The sequence below is a fragment of the Bufo gargarizans genome, chromosome 3, assembly GCF_014858855.1.
Source record: "Bufo gargarizans isolate SCDJY-AF-19 chromosome 3, ASM1485885v1, whole genome shotgun sequence".
NCBI classification, from domain to species: domain Eukaryota; kingdom Metazoa; phylum Chordata; class Amphibia; order Anura; family Bufonidae; genus Bufo; species Bufo gargarizans.
Window position 1 is genome coordinate 287,339,151 of NC_058082.1, and position 22,183 is coordinate 287,361,333.

The 22,183-nt window shown below is 39.6% G+C and overlaps 1 protein-coding gene across 10 annotated transcripts in view; it reads left to right on the forward strand.

The window, feature by feature from the left end:
• The window catches only part of BCAS3 (BCAS3 microtubule associated cell migration factor), a 1,183,153-nt gene that overhangs the window by 191,476 nt on the left and 969,494 nt on the right, over nucleotides 1–22,183 (forward strand). For all 10 annotated transcript variants that reach the window (XM_044286261.1, XM_044286253.1, XM_044286262.1 and 7 more), the window contains one exon: nucleotides 10,460–10,536. In XM_044286261.1, coding sequence (XP_044142196.1) covers nucleotides 10,460–10,536 — 77 coding nt within the window. The remainder of the gene's footprint in view (nucleotides 1–10,459; nucleotides 10,537–22,183) is intronic.

Below are 22,183 nucleotides of genomic sequence, written 5' to 3' on the forward strand. Positions count from 1 at the left end.
GATGTATAATGAAATACTGTATATATATATATATATAGTTTTATTAGTTAATTGGCGGACATGTGGGGTGCGAACTTATGCACTTATTTTAGGGTGGTAGTATGGGGATCTCAGCTAATTTAAGTCAGAGGTTTCCACTAGATAATTTCCCACACCCCTTAAAATTCCTCTTTGTGTTAGATCCTTTCCTATTAAATAAACAGCTTTCTAATGACTAATGTATAACATGTGGCTATCCTTTGAGGCACTCATAATTCCAATTTTTGTAAACAAGGAACTCAGAAAAAGAAGCAAAAAGAAACACATTTTACAGGAAACTTGTAAATGACAGGATCTCATTTAGGCCCTGAGAATTAACAGTCTTTAAACTGTCTTTTTGTAGGATCCTCCTATCCAAATCCCCATGTCACGGTCTCTCAGGTGACTGATGTCAGGAAATCAAGGAGATTGGCTGAGCTTGGAGGAATCTAACAGCCTCCTTGATTTCTCTTGATTCAGTGTTGATAGGGTTAATGACATCTTCCCTTTTCTCAGCTGTTGCTCAGTGGTTATCACTTCTACCCTTTATAGTCTGACCCCACCCTTCTGACTATGCGGTAGATAGCTTAATTTGGGTTTAGCGGAACTGTTGTGAGTTTGTCTCTGGTGTTCCTGCTCGTCCGTCTCTACAGAAGTCAAGTGTCGCGTTTGTTTGTGTTTGTTATATTCCCTGTTGTTTGTATCTGGGCCTGAGACAGAGACTTCCATTCGTCCATCTGGGGAGGAATGGATTGTCTCTGGTCCTAACCTTTTCCAGGGCCTTATAGGGATTTAAAGGCCTAGGTATCCAGCATATGAATATTCCTACCTTCAAGGTCTGTTCATATTGATAGATCGTTAGGGCCCGGATTAGGGTTGTCTAGGAGGTGACCTGTTTCTTCCCTAGTTTCCAGGCCCAGCTACTGTTCCCTTTCCCTCCTGTGTTCAGTGTGGAGTTTCTCCCCCAGACTGATCGGGACACCCCGCCTCTCGGTGATGGGCGAATTATTTCAATCACACAGAAAGTCAGGGATCTAGGATTGCCTGCATGTTTCTCATGTACTATATATGTTTAAATATCGGAGTATCCCTTTTCTGCTTGATGTCGCCAAGGTGGTCCCCTATACGTCTTCTCACTTCTCTGCTGGTTTTACCCACATATTGAAGGGGGCAAGTGCAAGTACACGGGTATACAACTCCCATACTTTTGCAATTAGTAAAGTCTCGGATTTGGTATGTTCTCTGTGTACTAACACTGTAGAAGTTCTCTGCACAAATGGGCACGTTATGCATCCCCCACATCTGTACATCCCAGGAGCCTCCTGTCAAGCCATGTGCCCAGTTTTTGGGGGGATTGATAGTGACTATGAACAAGTCTATCTCTCAGTGATCTTCCTCTCCTATATGCGATGGCTGGATTTTTGGGAGCCACATCTCTAATGTCTTGGTCCATCCGTAGGAGGTCCCAGTATTTACATAAAATATGTTGAAACTACAGAAATACCCCAGACCAGGAACTATGAAAACAATGGCGACCACTCTAAATAGGGAGCAAGGTAAAACTGAAAATTTTGCTTCAGATTGCGTCAACTGTGTTATCAGAGTACTTTTTTTGACACTTGAAAAACTTTAGTGACTTTTGGCATGACACCTAGGGTAGAACCACATTCTGGTATTTCTTTTCTACAACAGGTGCATGTTAAAATAAGTGATATGTAGTGTAATGAGTCTGTGCAATTGTTAGAACTGAATAATGATTAACATTCTGTCATTAGAACCTGTTAGTATTCCATTAAAATGTAATCTCTGTGGAAGACTGGCACATGGAGATGTTCTTCTATAAGACGGCTGTCAGCGCTGAATGTTCATGAATATACCACGGTTACTTTGTACGAGAGACTGCATCAGTTCTGCATTATCTCTCAAGTTCATAAGTTTATTTATTGAACTTGTGCACTGAAGTATGTAAAATGTTATCCCAGCTGGAAATGAAGGTCAATCCAATAATTCACAAAGTAGAGATGTCTTTATTCTAAAAAGAAAGCTCTCTGCCTCATGGGGTCACTGTTTGCAACTTTCTCAGTGACTTTTTATTTATAGGTTTTTGTGTGGTTATACTTTTTGAACAGATTGGGAAGGGTTTGAAAATCCTGTCTAAGGCCACTTCCACACAGTAATTTGGTCAGTGTTTGATCAGTGATTTCTCTGTGATTCTGAGCTCAAACTAAGTGTCGATAAAACCCCAGAATAGGTGCAAATCTTTCCATTATACCTTACCTCTGTATAGACTCCATTCCTGTTTTTTGCTCCCAATCACTGATTATAATCACTGATCGAAAATCTGACCAAAACACTGATGTGTGAAAGCAGCCTTACATGGTTTTTCCAGTTACACAAAAAAATAAGTAACACCAGCAGTCCTTACTGTATTGTATAATTCAGATTATGACATTCTGAGTCCACTTTGACTCCTCCAGCATAATTGCAATCTGTGACATGCACCCTGTGTTTACATCCCAGCACAAGACTCACTGGGAGTCTCTGTGGAATCGGGTCTCTGTCCTTCCCCTCCCAGCTTGAACATCACAGATCCAAGCAAGGCCAGCAGCCTCAATGCAGTGAATACTAATTTAGCTGTGTTGGATATCAGTTGGGGGAGTGACCCTTTTCCAGCACATATACTTTTACTAAATACTATTATTTAACAGGTCTTCATCAGAATTATAACTACTGTATGTCAGGCAGAAGAGTTTCCATTAAACTATAGACATGTTATGGTGGAAGGGCTGTTTTTTTAGATGCTCAAGAAGCTATTTTCTTTACAGGCATATCACTAAACAGTATATTATTGAAATAAACGAGAAATTGTTCTGCATACTAATCACCGTAAATAATGTGTTCACTATATTGTTCAGCTTATTATGATTACAGGGATGCCACATGCTATTTTGTGATTTTGTATAACATTCACAAATGTTTTTGCTTCGTTATTTTTTGAGTAACAATAACTTTGCAGAAAATTGTAACTTTTACCATAAAAGAAAAAAATCTGGAAAGTAAAAATTATATTTTTGTGCTATAACTTTTACTATCAAGATTGTTTTATGTCTCATTGGGTTTTGAACCTCAGACCTTCTGGAAAATGAACAGCTGTCTTACCCACTCCTCTATAGAAATACATAAAAGCTCTACTTTTGTTCTAATATCACAAAACAGTATTATTTATAGTGATTGGTAAACAGTGTGAATCAAAATGTGTGAGGGGCCAGGCACAGAGTTTGCTTGTTTCACGCCCTGAAATGTCTAATGGCAGCCCAGACTCCAAGCCTGCTTGAAGCCCTGCTGGAAAAAGCCCACCCTAAGACACAGCATCATGTCTGCCCTCACAGGATAGGTCATCAATATCAAATTGGCAGGGGTTTGACTCCTGGCACTCTGCCAATCAGCTGTTTTAAGAGAAAGAAGTGCTCATACGAAATGCTGCATTCTCTTCATTGTTTACCTTCCTGCCATCGCAGCCACAGTGGTCAGCAGGTGTAATTACAACTCTACTGTCCCATTCATTCTATGGGACGGCTCCTTCCTGTTCAAGTGAATAGGAAGGAGCTGTCCCATTGAAGTGAATATAACGATTGAGATGTAATTACACCTGCTCGCCGTCACTACCGCAATGGTGAACCGGTGTAATTACATCTCAATCGTTAGGATGGCTCCTTCCTATTCACTTGAACAGGAAGAGAAGGCAGTGCTTGTACAAGCGCTGCTTTCTCTTCAAACAGATGATTGGTGGGGTTGCCAGGACTTGGACCCTCGCTGATCTGATATTGATGACCTGTCCTGAGGATAAGTCATCAATATAAATAAAGCGGAAAACCCCTTTAACCACTATAGGCTGAAAATGTGTCATGATAAAATCGGAAAATCTGATCGTGATCAACTAATCCTCTGTTTACATGGGACTTTTGTTTGCATTTTTGAAGAAAGGTATAGGGAAGTCACCAAAAATAGCTGAACCGAGATGGGCTGGGAACATCATCAGAATGTCTTATTAGATTCTGCGCAGTCTCTGTTGCTTTACTCTCCTGTGCACGCTCAGGAGCACCCTTCTCACGAATGCTTTCACACATCGCTGGTACAACCACCTTCTCTTGGTATCCAATACCCCCATGATTAGCTTTTATCGCAAAGTGCCACTTCATTGTGCCCACTTAAATGAACTTTCCATTTTTGCAGCAGCTCCTTGCTCTGGGTAATCGAGGGAGGACCTAAATGAGGGACTTCCCTTTTCCCCTTCATTACATGTGCCCTAATAGGCATTATTTGAGGTTTCTTTGTAGTATGTACTTTGTGTTTTGAGATTTTTTTCCTTGAGAACTTTAAATGCCACCTTCCATTAAAAATCATTTTTTAATGATAAAATAATGATCATATAGGAGTATTTCCTACCATTATGCCTTTTTCTAAGTAAATGAATTATGTTTTGGATCTAAGGCTTATAAATGTCATTTACTGTGTAATTTGTTAAGTGGGCACAAGATGGCGCACATAACTTTTTAAATCAATCCGTTAATAGGATATGTGTTTTCTCTAAGTTTATGCCTGCCTGGTTTTAACAGTGAAGTGAAATAACCAACAAGTAAAGTCACAAAGAGTATAGTCACTGTTTTCAATGCTCTTTGAATTTATGGGGTTCACTATGCTGCTTAGGCAGTGTACTGGATCTCTTTAAATAGACCAGTCCTGTATTGAGACTTATTGAAAGAACTGCATGATATGGAGACTTATTGCAAATGCTCCATGGGAAAAGAATATGCAAAGAAGTATCTTCCAAGGAAAAGAACTATATTTCTAGTGCCACCTTGTGGAATTGGCTCCCTATGAGTCAAAATTCTCTTCTTCACAAGCCTTGGGATTTGACAAGGGAATATTGCCAAGCCACATATCCGTCTGTAGACAGCTGTTTCAGGCTACTTTCTCCTTGTCAGTGTGGAGCATTGCCATACCCATGGAGCCTTTCCAATAAGTCTCTATGCCATGGAGTACTTCCATTAAGTCTCCACACAGGCTTATCTCTTTAAAGGGGTTATCCGAGCTTGGAAATATTCCCCTATATGCCTGGGCCCCTCACACTCATTCTACTTACCTGGCTCCCCGCGTTGCTCCTGGTCCCCGTATGTCCGCCCCTGCTTCTCCCAGTGGTGGTGGTGGTGGTGGGGGGGGGTCAGCCAATGGGCGTCATCTGCGATGCTAGGGAGGCTCGTCCCTGCCTGTCATTAGCAAAGCAAGTGGTGGCCATGCGGGGAGCCAGGTAAATAGAATCAATGTGAGGGGCCCAGGCATATGGGCTGCATTTTCAGGCTTCGATAACCCCTTTAAGGAGATCCAGCATTCTGGCAAAGCGCATTTAGGGGATGACACTGTGCCAGCCAGACTCCTTCTTCATACTGATTAGGGGCAAGCACCACGAAACAACTGTCTGTGAATTGATATTTGTCTTGGCTATATTCCCTTGTCAAATGCCAAGACTTATTAAAGGGGTTTTCCGAGACTTAAATACTAATGACCAATCCTCAGAATATGTCTTCAGTATCTGATTGGTGGGGGTCCAACACTCTGGACCCCTGTCGATCAGCTGTTTGAGAAGGCCCGGAGTACGCAGTAGCCCCGCGGCCTTTTCACAGCTTTCCCTAGGGCAAGTGACAACACATTCATCGGTCACATGTCGGATTAGACTGTCCTCACAATGCTCCTCAGGATGATAGGCACACGAATAATTCTGTTTTTCAGAGCTACTTATTGGGAACTCTTAGCTTGCTCTAATTTAACCCTCTATGGGCAGCTTGGGCATGGCCTTATTTCAAAGGCCTTTGTCTCATTACACATAAGATGTAAAGAGGGACTGTGTGTTATAAAACAAAATGGGTTAAAACAGTTGACTTGTTTTTGTATCACTACCATCTGTAATATAAGTGGTGTGAGGATGAACTATGCCTGCAGACTGTAATAGTTATTTGGTGTCCTTGCACACATTTCATCTACAGATGGGCTCCAGGTAGTCTGTATCAAATAAAATATAGCCTCTGAGGGCAGATATGAGGGACTGTTATAGGTTTGTGGGTATTAAGAAGAGAGCTTTGAATGCTCTCAGACATTTCAGCCTTACTTGCTACAGTCTTCTGATGTAATAGAACGGTATAATTATTATTTAGGTTAGTAAAAAAGCAGTAATATGTGCAAAGAAATCTGAAAATGCTGGTATTCAAACACTGTGGATGTCACAGAGTTTCCAAATAAAAGAAAGATATAAAGGGTGGTTCTTGATCATTATAGCATGAAAGCACTTGATAAAATAGGCAGATAACATACCGTAATAGTAACATACTATATAAGGCCGAAAAAAGACATCTGTCCATCCAGTTCGGCCTGTTATCCTGCAAGTTGATCCAGAGGAAGGCAAAAAAGAAACTGAGGTACAAGCCATTTTTCCCCACTTAAGGGGGGAAAAATTCCTTCCAGACTCCAATCAGGCAATCAGAATAACTCCCTGGATCAACGACCCCTCTCCAGTAGCTATAGCCTGTAATATTATTACGCTCCAGAAATACATCCAGTCCCCTCTTGAATTCCTTTATTGTACTCACCATCACCACCTCCTCAGGCAGAGAATACCATAGTCTCACTGCTCTTACCGTAAAGAATCCTTTTCTATGTTTGTGTACAAACCTTCTTTCCTCCAGACACAGAGGATGTCCCCTCGTCACAGTCACCGTCCTGGGGATAAATAGATGATGGGATAGAGCTCTGTACTGTCCCCTGATATATTTATACATAGTAATTAAATCTCCCCTCAGTCATCTTTTTTCTATAGTGAATAACTCAAATGTCGATACTCTTTAAGGGTACTGTAGTTGCCCCTTTCCAGTTATTACTTTAGTTGCATAAATTAGATGTCCATTAAAAAATGGAGTGACAAACACCTCTCTTTTGTGCTAGTAGTGACAACTGGACATTGCTATTCTCCTTGTCAAAGGGTTGTTTCCCTACACGCTGACAGCGTCCAATCATTGGTGAGAATATACTGTATGGTTGTATACAGACAAGTCCTCTTGACAAGAGGATTGCTAGCATCCAGTTGTCAATTAAGCCTGGGCAAATTTTTTATTGAATCCAAAAATGAACTGTAACAGACATGTCAGAAGAGGTGACAGCTGCTCTATACATCCAGTGATTTACAAGTGTGACATCTTCTCTGATTTGTTCTTATCTAGTTCTCCTTTTCTTCTCCATCTGGCCCAAACCACCATGATGACTACTCGAGGTAGAGGCCCACGTACCAACTTCACAGTGACCTCTTTTAAGTAGGTCCCTAAACTAATGAGTGTGGCACCACATGGCAACCGATGCTGCCGCAACACGGAACCTGTGGTGGCGTCCCAGCAACCAAAGAGTACCCTGGCCACCTTGGCTCTGGGCCACTCTACAAAATTTAAAAATTCTGGTTCAGACAGGAATATACATTTTGTAGGACGTGTTTGTGTCCTTGCCTTTCTTGTCTAATATATGTATTTATTTGAAAGTGGAAATGTCTCGCTCTGGATAGTGTAGCCTAGTGTACTTTGCCCTTTTTTTTTTTCGTGTTAAATTTCCCATAGATGTTTGCAGAATTTTTTGGTAAACATGAGAAAAAGTGCCGTTCATGCTTACCATGGATATTTCTTTCGGAGGTTCACTGGATGCACTAGTTAAACTGTAACAAAATCATGTTTGTAGGGAACTCGTTGTAGAGTCCAGCATGGGTCAGGTTGTCTGTTTTTCTTCTTGCTACTTATTGTGCTGACTTCAGATCTAAGATTCTACACAGATGAGAGAAAAACTGTGGTCAATGACTGTATCATGAAACAGATTCTCATTGCTTTCTGCTACATAAAGTATTTTCCATGCCTTAAACGATTGCCTAATAAGCACAGTCTTGTAATTAAATATTACTAATGAGTTATACTCTGTACCAGACATGAACATGGTTACTGCCTTAGTAGGAACTGTATGAAATTTATACCTTGCTCTTTTTTTTTCTTACATTGTTATTTTTTTAGTTTGGCCTAATGTACCGTACTTAGCAAAGCTTTACCATTTGACTTTGATACTGGTTGGCCTTGAACATTAAACAGGAATCCTGGTTATATTTCAGTGCTGAGACCCTGTTAAATATCATGAATGATAGGAAGAGAACACCCATGAAATATGAGTGCATTGGTGACGAACTCACCAATAGACATTCCAATAAGATAGATAGATATATATATATATATATATATATATATATATATATATATATAGAGAGAGAGAGAGAATTTAGAATTTACTGCTTTAGGTAGGCCCAACACAGTCTTCGGTAGACTGCAAAAAAGTAGATCCAATTCCAAAAGTCCAGCTCCAACCTAGTAGAAATTGTCATGGTTGGAAGAGGGGTTGCATTATAACAACACAAAGGGGTTGCATTATAACAGCACACCCATGTAAGCAAATTTGCAAAAAAAAATGTCTGCAAATTTATACAAACCTTTATAATATTTGCAAAAATTGGCTCTTTCTATGACTCAACTATAAAGTACCAATATATCCCAAAGCAGCAGGTGGATGCAGTGACTGAACACATGTGAGGAGTTTACATCTTTAAAGGCATTTAGAAAATATCACTGTAGAAAAGCCAGCCGGACAGGGGGATCTATGAATAATTACTTGGTAATTAGTTAATTAAGACACTTTTATGTAGGCTTTATTGCTGTCCCAGAGCTGCCGATGATGTATGTATAATTTTGTGAAACTTAAAGGGAACCTGTCATATTGAGCAGGTGGAGCTGGAAGATTGATTGATATATAGCTTTGTGTGAAAAGATTCATAAACTTCTGAGCTTTGGCGTCCAGAAGGCGGTCCTATCAGTGATTGACAGCTCTCTCTGCATACACAGTCCTAGAGAGAAGGCTGTCAATCACTGATAGGACCGTCTCCTGGACTTCAAAGCCCAAAATGAGAGGAGATTTAAAAGGATAAATGACAAGTTATCCTGAATCTTTTCCTGTAAAACTATACATCAATCTGCTCAGCTCCTCCTGCTCTATAACAAGCTGCGGCTCAAACACCATGTTCAATGTGACAAGTTCCCTTTAAAAATCAGTTTGCCACCTGCAGTGTCTTACTCTGTCCTCCTCCATTATTATTTCATTTTCTCATTGCCCTATTTCCAATATTCATAGTAGTGTTGTCATGCCTTTTTTCAATTACGGTTCCCCTAAAACTGGGCACAGATGATGTTCGTCAGTAATTATTAATTATAATTGTGCAAGACCAAAAGGGATTTGTATTTGAGTCGTTATTTGAGTCTCCACATGTACAAAATATCCAGTACTGTAGTACAGTACAAATGGATTCCCATCTGTTTTTATGCATGGGCATTTTCAGGTTACAAGCATTTTGTAAATGGTGTCAAAGTAAAACTAGCCTAAATATTCAAAAATGAAAAGGACCCAGACAAAATTGGGTATGGTGGTTATAGGAGTAGGGGCTGGTGGTGCCCAAATTTCTTTTCTCTAGTTTGTGAAGAGGTTTTCTTTAAAGGGGTTATCCTAGTTTATTTTATATTTCGCCTGTACTAATTAATGCTTTAAAATAAAAAATGATTGTGACATATATGATTTACCATATAACTGCTAAAGACAGTGATTGGCACTATGGATCTTGGAGCGGTGGCTTAAAGCCACGCCAAGGAGAGACATGTCCCTTCTTAGCTCATCTGTAGCTGTAAGCCACCTTTCAGCGATTCTCAGTGCTTCCTCCCATTGAGATATATAGGAGGCAGAAAGGATGTGGCCACTGGAAGAATTTCGGCATGACTGTCCATGCCAAAATTCCGCTGTAAAATTCATTGTTTGAACGTCCCCTAAAAATTTCCATTGGAAATTTTGACATGTACAGTGCAACATCACAGGTTTAGAGGCAATGATATAAGTGACTCTCCTATGACTGATATCCCCAAATAATTCTGAAGGCTGAGGGTAAATATGTAGGATTTATAGCTTAAGGAAAACAAATATTTACAATGTTGGACTTGATTTCATTTCAGAGCGCTAACATTATGCTGAGATGTGAAAGACAAGCTCTACGTGTTTCCAAACATTCTCAAACAAAACTGTGTTTATTAGAAGAAAAAATAAAAACTACTCACAAAGCAAAACAATAAAAAAAACTGCGCTTCAAGCTTAATTAGCTGTTACCACAATGTCTTAATGTTATCGTGTAAAACTCAAAGAAATGTAAGCAGTTGTTGATGAATGTTTGGAGGTTTAAGAGTCCTTTGTTTAGAATTGTGTTTGTTTGGCTTGTGTTAAATACTCCACCATTAGAAAATGTCTTATTGCTGGTTTTTGGAAACTTTTCCCCCAGGCTGCTATCCGTGTCCTGGGCCAAATATGAATCCTATTGCTCTGGGGAGTCGCTGGCTTGCATATGCAGAAAATAAGGTAAGAACTGTCTAGATGATTGTAAAGTATTAGCTGTGACTTAATAGAACTAGGTTCAAATTGAAGCGTTTCCTTGGGAAACATTGAACCTGCTGATTTATAGCAATAATCACCCTACTTATTATAACTGTACATTAACTCATAGTACACTACACAGATAAGTATGTTTGTACCAGCAATGTAACCAGCCACGAGAGGCCCATGGTAAGGAATAACATTTGAGACCTCCGTAAGTCAGCCATGTAATTGAAGATTATCAACCGGATGCAATTACCTTTGGAAGTGCATTACTGGCCATTCATTTCATTCATACCGTTATAGTTTTGACAGCATAATAAGCCTACCCCTATAACTATTGTAATTATTAGTGATTGAGCTAAATTGTAAAGATTCTGTAGTTTGGTCCTATTTAAAGCTGTTTTGGGGAAGGCAAAGTTCACCTTTTCCAAAATCCTGAACGGTAAATATCCTGGTTGTGCAGTGACAAAATCCCCTGCTTCCTTATTATGCTATAACTATACATATATCCTTTTCAGGAGGCTGGCCATAAATTCAGATATTCAGCCAACAGCTATCTCTCCGACCCTCCATGCATATTCATACTTGGCTGAGTGTACATGTGTTCTGAGTGGTAATAAGGGAATGAGCAACTCCTGGATGCCTCTGGCGACAAATTATCTCCCTGAGAACTAAAGGACCTATTGCTTCACCACAGCGACATCCACCATTAGAGAAGAGTTGGAAGGCCCCCATACACATTAGGCTTCGTTCACATCACCGGGTTGTTTTCAATTTTTCTGATTCAGCTGGACTTTTTCTCTAATGGAACTAAGACAAACGGATGCAAAATTAGTACAACTGATTCTCAAATTTCTTTTAAATTTTTATTACATTTTGCTGCTGTTCTGACAGATTAGAAGAATTGAAAAAAATACCTGTTATATGAATGAAGCCTTTTTCACTTTCATCCGGTCCCCCTAAAGTCAGTAGGTTTGGTTCACATTAAACTAATGTGTATGGTCAGCATAAATCCCGTTCATTATAATCCCGAATTAGCTAACAGACTAACATTCCCCAAAAGCCCTATTTGCACTATTATTTTAAATGATAAATAATTTTTAATGGCTCTCCAGTTTTTGGGTACAGGCAGTGTACACCTTCACAGCTAAGAGTACTTTCACACTTGCGGCAGAGAATTCCAGCAGGCAGTTCCGTCGCCGGAACTGCCTGCCGGATCCGGCGATCCGGACGCAAACTGATGGCATTTATCAGACGGATTCATCTGACAAATGCATTGAAATACCAAATCCGTCTCTCCGGTGTCATCCAGAAAAACTGATCCGGTATTATTATTTTTTTTTTACATTTTTAAAGGTCTGGGCATGCGCAGACCGGAAAGCCGGATCCATTTTGCCTAAACACTTAATGCCAGATCCGGCACTAATACACTTCAATGTAAATGGAACTCAATACCAGAAAACAAAAACGCTAGTGTGAAAGTACACTTATATTTTATATTCCTTTGGCCAGGTTACTTAAAGGGGTTTTCTGGGACTACCATATTGAACCATCCATGGAGGTCTGACACCTGGCACCCCCACCAGTCATCTGTTAGAGGCAGCTGCATTTCCAGAGGTAAACCACACAGCTCTGTACACCATGTAGTGGTAATTCTTGGGTACTGCTAATCAGCTGAATGGAAGTTGAGCTGCAGTAACCAAGAACAGCCACTACACGGTTTACGGAGTTGAATTGTTCTGGCTCCGTATACTTTTTACTTCCAGAACTGGAGCTGTTGCCAACAGTTGATCGGTGGAAGTCCTGGGTGTTGAACCCCCACCAATCTCATATTAATGGGCAATACAATGGTTAGGTCATCAATATGTTGGTTCTGGAAACCCCTTTTGAATTAGCTTTCAAATTGAACGCCTTTTTGCAATCACATCTCTGACTGTACATGGTGACCCCTCCCTCCCATACAGGTTAGTATTATTGCCAAGCCTTTTAATTTCTTTTATCAGTAAATAGGTCATATTTGGTTTCTGCTGTCATACAAGTTTCATGTGCATATAATTACTTTATGGTGATTGTGTAATGGCAATTTTATAGGTGTGTTTCCCTCCTTATACAGTTGTGTAAAACCTGTGTATCTCCTAGAATTGTCCCAATATGCACCAATCAGGCGATTGTTTCATGTTTCTGATAGAAGTGAAGCCAGCAGCCATTTGTGTGGGTTGTTTTCTGCCCAGACTGTGATGCTTCCTGTGTTACTCAGTTTGCCTGAAGTGCATCCCAGATTTTCTCCCCATCAGTCATTCATTTTTTTGGCCCATAATACAGATTCCTTTCCCTCCAAACTTCACTCGGCCAATAGCGTGAAATTTGTTTCAGTGCCACAGTTGTATACATGTTTGTTCACATCTGTAATTTATTTCTCTTAAGGGATGGAGACATGCAAGAGAAACGGATATAAATGTTGTTTCTGACATCATAAACATATCATTTCACAGACCCTGCCACACATACACAATTGGTGGTATTGTGCAAGGGCTTAAGTCTTACACATAAGAAAAGTATGCAGCAGTCATCAAACCAGAAAAGTTGTGAATGAGATAGAAAGTCTTAGGCTGGGTTCACATCACAGATTTTGTCTTATGTTTAACATATATGTTAAATGGATGCCTCTGATGTCACCATAAAGTCTCATTGTAAAGAAAAAACAAACAAAAAGTATACATTAATGTATACTTTTTTTTTTTGCTGGACTCTGCAGGATGGAAAAGAATAGTGTAGTATGCTTTGCATCCTTTTTTTCCCCAAAGTATATGTTACATAAGGCCAAAACATGATGTAGATAAATCACTGCAAAAGGAGCACCTTTTGCAGTGATTTGTATATTCTCATCCACACACATTATTCCATCTTGTGTAGGATGTTTTTGTGGTGCATGTGGTCCACTGCCGATATCCTCCATTGTATGCTTTTTTGCTGGGGATTGCCGTTAGCAGCAGATCACATGCGGGTATAAACACGCCACAGTGTTTGGGGTTTTGAGCACTTCCTCCCATTTAGGCCACTTCATTCTGTGATAAAAAAAAAAAGAAAAAACATGATGTGGACCTAGCCTTAAAATACTTATCCCACGACTAATGTAAAATTAAGACATCATATAGTACATGGCAATCTCTTTCTAACAAAGCTAGAACCAGCCCTGTACTTCATATGGATCTAGAGATCTCTCAATTCATTGCTCTGCTAGATTTATATCAAACAGGCTGCTCAAGGGAGTGTCTTTTCTGATTGCGCTAAGGGGGCGTGTCTCAGATCTCCCTATCACAGCTCAAGAGGCAGTTGAAGGATGAAACTGAGCAGGACAAAGAAATAAGAAAAAGAACAAGCAGCATGTGGCGCTGTACAGCTAAATCTTATTGAATAACTCAGTGGCTGTGCAAAATTATAATTACATACAATTACAAAAGATGCAGGTGCTGGTTTGAAAACTGTGGAATATTTTTTGTGGGACAACCCCTTTAAGCTAATTTTTGGAATGTTACATTTCAGCAGCTTTAGGAATAAATTCTAACAAATGATGATATAGGCTTTATTCTTCTGATGGTTTATTTTAACCCCTTGAGGACCCTGTGATTTTCCTTTTTTGCATTTTTTGTTTTTCACTCCCCGCCTTCCCATAGGCCTAACTTTTTTTTATTTTTCCCTTCACATAGCCTTATGGGGGCTTATGTTTTGTGGGACAAGTTGTACTTTCTAATGGCACCATTTACGGTTGCATACCATGTAGTTGTAAGCAATTTTTTTTTCCAAATGGAGTAGAATTGGTAAAAAACGCAATTCTGATCAAGTTTCTTTTTTTCTTTTTACACAGTACACTATGCAGTAAAATTGACCTGTTATCTTCATTCTCCAGATCAGTACAGTTACAACGATACCACACTTGTATAATTTTTATTGCGTTTTAATACTGAAAAAAAATGAAAACCTTTCAAAAAAAATAATAATACATTTTATCACCATATTCTGACTCCTATAACTTTTTTGTAGTTGTGTGTACAGGGCTGTGCGAGGTCTAATTTTTTGCGGGACGATCTGTACTTTTCAGTGATACCAATTTAAAAATGATTGGGTAGTTGAAGTGGCAAAAATGTCGAATTGGCTGTTTTTCTTTTTTTTCACGTTACGCTATTTGCATATGCCAATAATATTGTTAGATTTTAATTGTATGGGCATTTTTGCACACATCGATGGCCATGATGTTTATTTTTTTTATTTGAACTTTTATATATTTTTTTAACTTTTTTTAAACCCCTTTAGGACACAGCCTTATTTCACCTTAAGGACCAGCCCATTTTTTGCAAATTTGACCACTGTCACTTTAAGTGGTGGTGGTGATAACTTTAAAACGCTTTGACTTTTCCAGGCCATTCTGAGATTGTTTTTTCGGCACATATTGTACTTCATGACACTGGTAAAATGAAGTAAAAAATAAATACATTTTTATTCATAAAAAAATACAAAATTTACCCAAAATTTGTAAAAAAAAATAGCACATTTCCAAGTTTCACTTTCTCTACTTCTATAATACATAGTAATACCTCCAAAAATAGTTATTACTTTACATTCCCTCTATGTCTACTTCATGTTTGGATAATTTTGGGAATGATATTACATTTTTTTGGGGATGTTACAAGGTTTAGAAGCAAATCTTGAAATTTTCAAAAACCCAATTTTTAGGGACCAGTTCAGGTCTGAAGTCACTTTGCGAGGCTTACATAATAGAAACCACCAAAAAAAAAAAAAAAACACCCCATTCTAGAAACTACACCTCTCAAGGTATTCAAAACTGATTTTTACAAACGTTGTTAACCCTTTAGGTGTTCCACAAGAATTAATGGAAAATAGAGATATAATTCCTAAATTTCACTTTTTTGGCATATTTTCCGTTTTAATCAATTTTTTCCAGTAACAAAGCAAGGGTTAACAGCCAAACAAAACTCAATGTTTATTGCCCAGATTCTGTAGTTTACAGAAACACCTCATATGTGGTCGTAAAATGCTGTACGGGTACACGGTAGATTTTGCCGGACTGTTTTTTTTTTTTACACCCATTTGAAGCCCCTGATGCACCCCTAGAGTAGAAACTCCATAAAAGTGATACAAACGTCGTTAACCCTTTAGGTGTTCCACAAGAGTTATTGGCAAATGGAGATTACATTTCAGAATTTCAATTTTTTGGCAAATTTTCCATTTTAATCGATTTTTTCCTGTAACAAAGCAAGGGTTAACAGCACGGTTTTTGGAAGGCAGATTTTGCTGGACTGGTTTTTTTGACACCTTGTCCCATTTAAAGCACCCCTGATGCACCCCTAGAGTAGAAACTCCAAAAAAGTGACCCCATTATAGAAACTACGGGATAGGGTGGAAGTTTTGTTGGTACTAGTATAGGGTACATATGATTTTTGGTTGCTCTATATTACACTTTTTGTGAGGCAAGGTAACAAGAAATAGCTGTTTTGTCACCGTTTTTATTTTTTGTTTTTTACAACATTCATCTGACAGGTTAGATCATGTGGTATTTCTATAGACCAAGTTGTCACGGATGCGGCGATACATTAAAAAAAATGTATAAATATTAGGTTTTACACAATGATTTCTTTTTTGAAACAACAAAAATCATGTTTTAGTGTTTCCATAGTCTGAGAGCCATTTTTCAGTTTTTGGGCGATTACCTTCGGTAGGGTATGATTTTTGCGGGATGAGATGGCCGTTTGATTGGCACTATTTTGGGGTGCGTGTGACTTTTTGATCGCTTGCTATTACACTTTTTGTGATGTAAGGTGACAAAAAATGGCTTATTTTTTACACCGTTTTTATTTAAAAAATTCTACGGTATTCACCTGAGGGGTTAGGTCATGTGATATTTTTATAGAGCAAGTTATTATGGACACTGCGATACCTAATATGTATACTTTCTTTTTATTTATGTAAGTTTTACACAATGATTTCATTTTTGAAGCAAAGAAAATCATGTTTTAGTGTCTCCATAGTCTGAGAGCCATAATTTTCTTGGATTATCTTGGGTAGGGTATGATTTTTGCGGAATGAGATGACTGTTTGATTGGCACTATTTTGGGGTGCGTGTGACTTTTTGCTATTACACTTTTTGTGATGTAAGGTGACAATTTTTTTTTAATTTAGCACAGTTTTTATTAAAATTTTTTACCGTGTTCATCTGAGGGGTTAGGTCATGTGATATTTTTATAGAGCCGGTCGATACGGACGCGGCAATACCTAATATGTATACATTTTTTTTTATTTATGTAAGTTTTACACAATAACAGCTTTTCTAAAACTAAAAAAAATTATGTTTTAGTGTCTCCATATTCTGAGCCATATTTCTTATTGGGTGATTGTCTCAGGTAGGGGCTAATTTTTTGCGGGATTAGGTGACGGTTAGATTGGTACTATTTTGGTGGGCAAACGCCTTTTTGATCGCTTGCTGTTGTACTTTTTGTGATGTAAGGTGACAAAAATATGGTTTATTTAGCACAGTTTTTATTTTTTTATGGTGTTCATCTGAGGGGTTAGGTCATGTGATATGTTTATAGAGCTGGTCGATACGGACGCGGCGATACCTAATATGTATACAATTTTTTTTTACTTTATTTGGGGAAAATGACGTTTACTTTTTTATTTTTACTTGAAACTTTTTTTTTTGTCCCACTTTGGGACCTCAACTTTTGGGGGTCTAATCCTTTACAATGCATTCCGATACTTCTGTATTGGAATGCATTGGCTGTATGAGTAATACAGTGAGTATTACTCAAACAGCTTCCGGCCTGTGAGATCCAGGGGGCTGGAAGGCAGCGCGCTTTACATGCCATCGGGTCTCCCCTACAGCCGCATGGGGACCCGATGGCACCTCTGATCACCGCCGCAACCACAGGTAAAAGCCGCAAACAGCAGGTCTGAATTGACACAGGGGGGGTTACGGGTTCCCCCCCACGCATTTAGCCAAGGTGCCTGCTCAATGATTTGAGCAGGCACCGGGTTCCGATCACCGCCCGCTGGCGGTACGTCATGTGTTCTGAAGAGGTTAAGTCACCTTGGGTGACAATAAATGGCCATCATTGAACACTTCATTTGCAATATAACAATACAATGCTGCCACCTAGTGGCCTGTATTGGTATATTCCTGAAATAGACTCCGAAGCCTGCTTCGGTCTATTAGAGTACTATAACAGGTTCCCCAATATCATGTGGGGAACGCTGTTACCGGAGTGGAAGCGCATTGCTTCCACTTCCGGACTGCTCAAATGCAGTGGTCACATTTGACAATGGCACCTGAAGGGGAAAATGTATGCGATCAGCCTTATGGCCAAGACAAAGTGTATTACATATTAAGGCAGATTTCAAAATACTGCCTCCCTCACCACAGTATTCAACTGTATCACCATACTCAGAACATTGATACAGTTTAATACTGTGGTGAGGGAGGCAAAGTGGGACAAAAAATAAAGCTGAGCGCTGCGATTGGCCTGCGCTACAGCATAGGAGAAAGAGACGCCGGCAGGTTCCCCTGGGTGGAGCCTAAGTTCCCCCGGGTGGAGCCTAAGTGGGAACATACCGGAGGCTATAACCGGAGAACGGAGCGGCGCCCGGGGATAACAGTAAGTGCAGGGGGATCCCTGGGCGCCGCTCTACACGTCGGTATAGTCAGTTTACATACTTTTTTCTGATGAAAGGTCCTCTTTAACTTTTTTTTTCCAAGACCACTTTACAGTTGAGTTGAGGAGGGCATCGGCTGTTGGCCAGGTGCAAAAGTACCTGATGATCCCAGCAATTTAGGGCTAATTCAGACGGCCGTATGCTGTCAGCAAAAATGCGGATCCGTTTTTTTGCGGATCAGATGCTGTCCCATTCACTTCTATGGGGCCATTTTCTTCGATTGCATGGCTCAGCAAAAAAAAAAAAAAAAAGTCCTATACTTGTCAGTGAAAATCAGGACATGGCCCTATTGAAGTCTATGGATCAGCAAAAAAACTGAATTCAACCCGTTTTTTTGCGGACATGCTGAACTGTCCGCAAAAAAATGGATACAGTAAACGACCGTCTGAATGAGCCCTAAAGCTGAGAGCACCAGATCGTTATGTACCTGGCCTGTGTCCATGATGAGGGCTTAGGCCAGCCCCATGTGCATCGGCCCACCAGGAATTTTCCCGTAAGGTCTATGGCCAATCCGCCCCTGGACTGCCTTCAGATTGCACAACATTTTTCTTTTGGTGACCTGTTTTCTTTAAGGTGGCCATACCCAGTCAATGAACGAGCAAAAAAATTCACTTCAGCCAATTCTCTCCCCCGACGTCGAGAAGGATTGAAAAAACTGAATTTTTTCACCCTTTCTTTCGAGAACTCCCCATACAAATAAGACTGTGTAGTAATGTATATGGGGGCCTTTAGAGGCAGAATATTATCAATTATATCATTACACATCCTTCAGATGCCTGTAAGGAATATATGGCATAGTTTAGGATATAAAACCTAGCAGCACTGTGAAACTGGCCCTTCATTTTTTGATCCTATTCCAGTACATTTTATTTACATCAGGATTTATATAATTATATTCTCTAATATCATGTGCGTTATTCAGTGTGTGTTATTGAATGTTAGATTGAATTCTAAAGTTGGTTCCTTCCCTTGTATTATAAAATGCATTTGAAAAGCACAACTGTGTCTGCTCCTCTGTGAATATCAGTTTCTCACTGTATAATTAAATGTCGTATAAAAAGCTGTCTTCCCAAATACTTCTTTCTGCTAATACCATTTCTCAGAGGATGCATAAATAAATCAAAATTAGCATCAATTAAATAGAGAAGAATCCACTGTAAAATCCTCCAGTAAATCAAATATTTAATATTGCACAGACAAAACTAAAGCATGTGATTATGCTTATTTACATTTATTTGCGGTAACCGTGCCAGACCAAATCTCCCTCTTGCATCAAATCTGCATTCTTAATGGATATGTTTTGCTGTTAAAGACCAAAGCTGCTCTGGCTACAGTCTGAGTGGCACCCAGAAGATTATTAGGATCGGGATAAGTATCTCAATTAAGCATTTTGTTTCATTTTGTGGGATAAAGCATGCACTCAGTTGTATACAATCTTGTACACTCATTTTCTAGCACGGTCATTCCATGAGCTACATCAAAGAGCTTGCAAAAGTATTATTGCATGATGCTTTCTATAATTATTATTCATGAAAATTATTACTGCCTTATCCTAGGTAAAATATAGTTAATACTTTAATTTTTATATGCTAGTAAAAAGGCTGCATAGAGGGGCTGTAAACCATCATTACATGGCAGAAATGTGACCTATGACTCTTTTCAGTAAGGTCACACAACCCCAAAATGTCTGATAACCCCAATGGATGGCAAAGCCATGCCAAGAATAAGTGTAGCAATGCACCTAAATCTTTTTAACATGAGAGCTAACAATATAATTTCAGCCATATTAGCTTTCATGAGACTAAATTCTCTATCATCTGAAGAGCCCCTTCACTCAGGTTTTTCTTACAGCCATTTACAAGTTTAACCTCACCTGAAATTGGTTTATACTATGAGTCTTTATCTAGAATGGAAAAAAAGGTACTCTAGTGGATCAGCTCACCTTAGTGTAAGGCCTCATGCACACGACCGTTGTTTCATTACGTGTCCGTTGTCCGGTTTTTCGTGATTTTCTGCTGACCCATTGACTTTCAATGGGTCCGTTGAAAACTCGGCTAATGCACTGTTTGTCATCTGCGTCCGTGATCCGTGGTTATAGTCCGTAAAAAAAATATAACCTGTCCTATTTTTTTCACGGAAAACGGTTCATGGACCCATTCAAGTCAATGGGTCCGTGAAAAAACGCGGAGGCACACAAGATTGTCATCCGCGTCCGTGTCCGTTTTTTTCCTATCATTTGCATGGCAAACTTGACTTTTTTTTTACTTTCATTCATGTCTGGTGATCCTCCAAAAATAAAGGAAGACACACGGAAACAAAAACGGATCACGGATCAACGGAACCCCATTTTGCGGAACGGAACACAAAACGGTCGTGTGCATGAGGCCTTAAGGTGGTGCTCGACCGCTAGGCTGGTCACCCGGGATTCACATGGAAAAAGTGAAGGTAGGTTCAGTACTTGGTTAAAATTCAATGCTTAAGGGCTCATGCACATTGCCGTTGCTCGGACGTTCCGTGCATTGGGGACTGCAATTTGTGGTCCCCAATGCATGGGCAACATCTGTGCAAAAAATAGAACATTTTTTGTGGTGTTGGGGCACAGAGAGAAACCCCACTGAAGCTTTCCGTAGTGCTTCCGTGGGATTCCATGCCTCCGTTCCGCACCTTCTGGATTGCAATGAGCACACGGCTGGTGCCCACATATCGCTGTTTGCGAGCTGCAATTTGGGAACAGGTGGGCAACGGCTGTGAGCATGAGCCCTTATTGTGGAACTCAGAACATATATATAAAAAAATAAAATAGAAGTGCTTACGCATTTCAGGTACCCTTAGATTACTGCTATTTTTTTTTATATATATATATATACAGTCATGTGAAAAAATTAGGACACCCTTTGAAAGCATGTGGTTTTTTGTAACATTTTTAATAAAAGGTTATTTCATCTCCGTTTCAACAATACAGAGAGATTAAAGTAATCCAACTAAACAAAGAAAACTGAAGAAAAGTCTTTTCAAGATCTTCTGTAAATGTCATTCTACAAAAATGCCTATTCTAACTGAGGAAAAAGATAGGACACCCTTGCCCCTAATAGCGAGTGTTACCTCCTTTGGCTGAAATAACTGCAGTGAGACGGTTCTTGTAGCCATCTACCAGTCTTCGACATCAGTCTGAGGAAATTTTACCCCACTCCTCAATGCAGAACTTTTTCAGCTGTGAGATGTTTGAGGGGTTTCTTGCACGTACAGCCCTTTTCAAGTCACCCCACAGCATCTCAATGGGATTCAAATCTGGACTTTGACTTGGCCATTCCAGGACTCTCCATTTCTTCTTTTTCAGCCAATCTTTGGTTGATTTACTAGTATGTTTTGGGTCATTGTCATGTTGCATGGTCCAGTTCCGCTTCAGCTTTAATTTTCTAACTGATGGTCTCACATGTTCTTCAAGCACCTTCTGATACACAGTAGAATTCATCGTGGATTCTATGATGGTGAGCTGACCAGGTCCTGCTGCAGCAAAGCAGCCCCAAACCATGACACTTCCACCTCCATGCTTCACAGTTGGTATGAGGTTCTTTTCTTGGAATGCTGTGTTTGGTTTACGCCAAACATGTCCTCTGCTGTTGTGTCCAAATAATTCAATTTTGGACTCATCTGTCCAAAGAACATTATTCCAGAAGTCCTGGTCTTTGTCAACTTTATCTCTGGCAAATGTCAGTCTGGCCTCGATGTTTCTCTTGGAAAGCAAAGGTTTCCTCCTTGCACACCTCCCATGCAAGTTAAACTTGTACAGTCTCTTTCTGATTGTAGAGGCATGTACTTCTACATCAACAGTAGCCAGAGCCTGCTGTAGTTCTCGAGATGACACTTTAGGGTTTTTGGAGACCTCTTTTAGCATCTTGCGGTC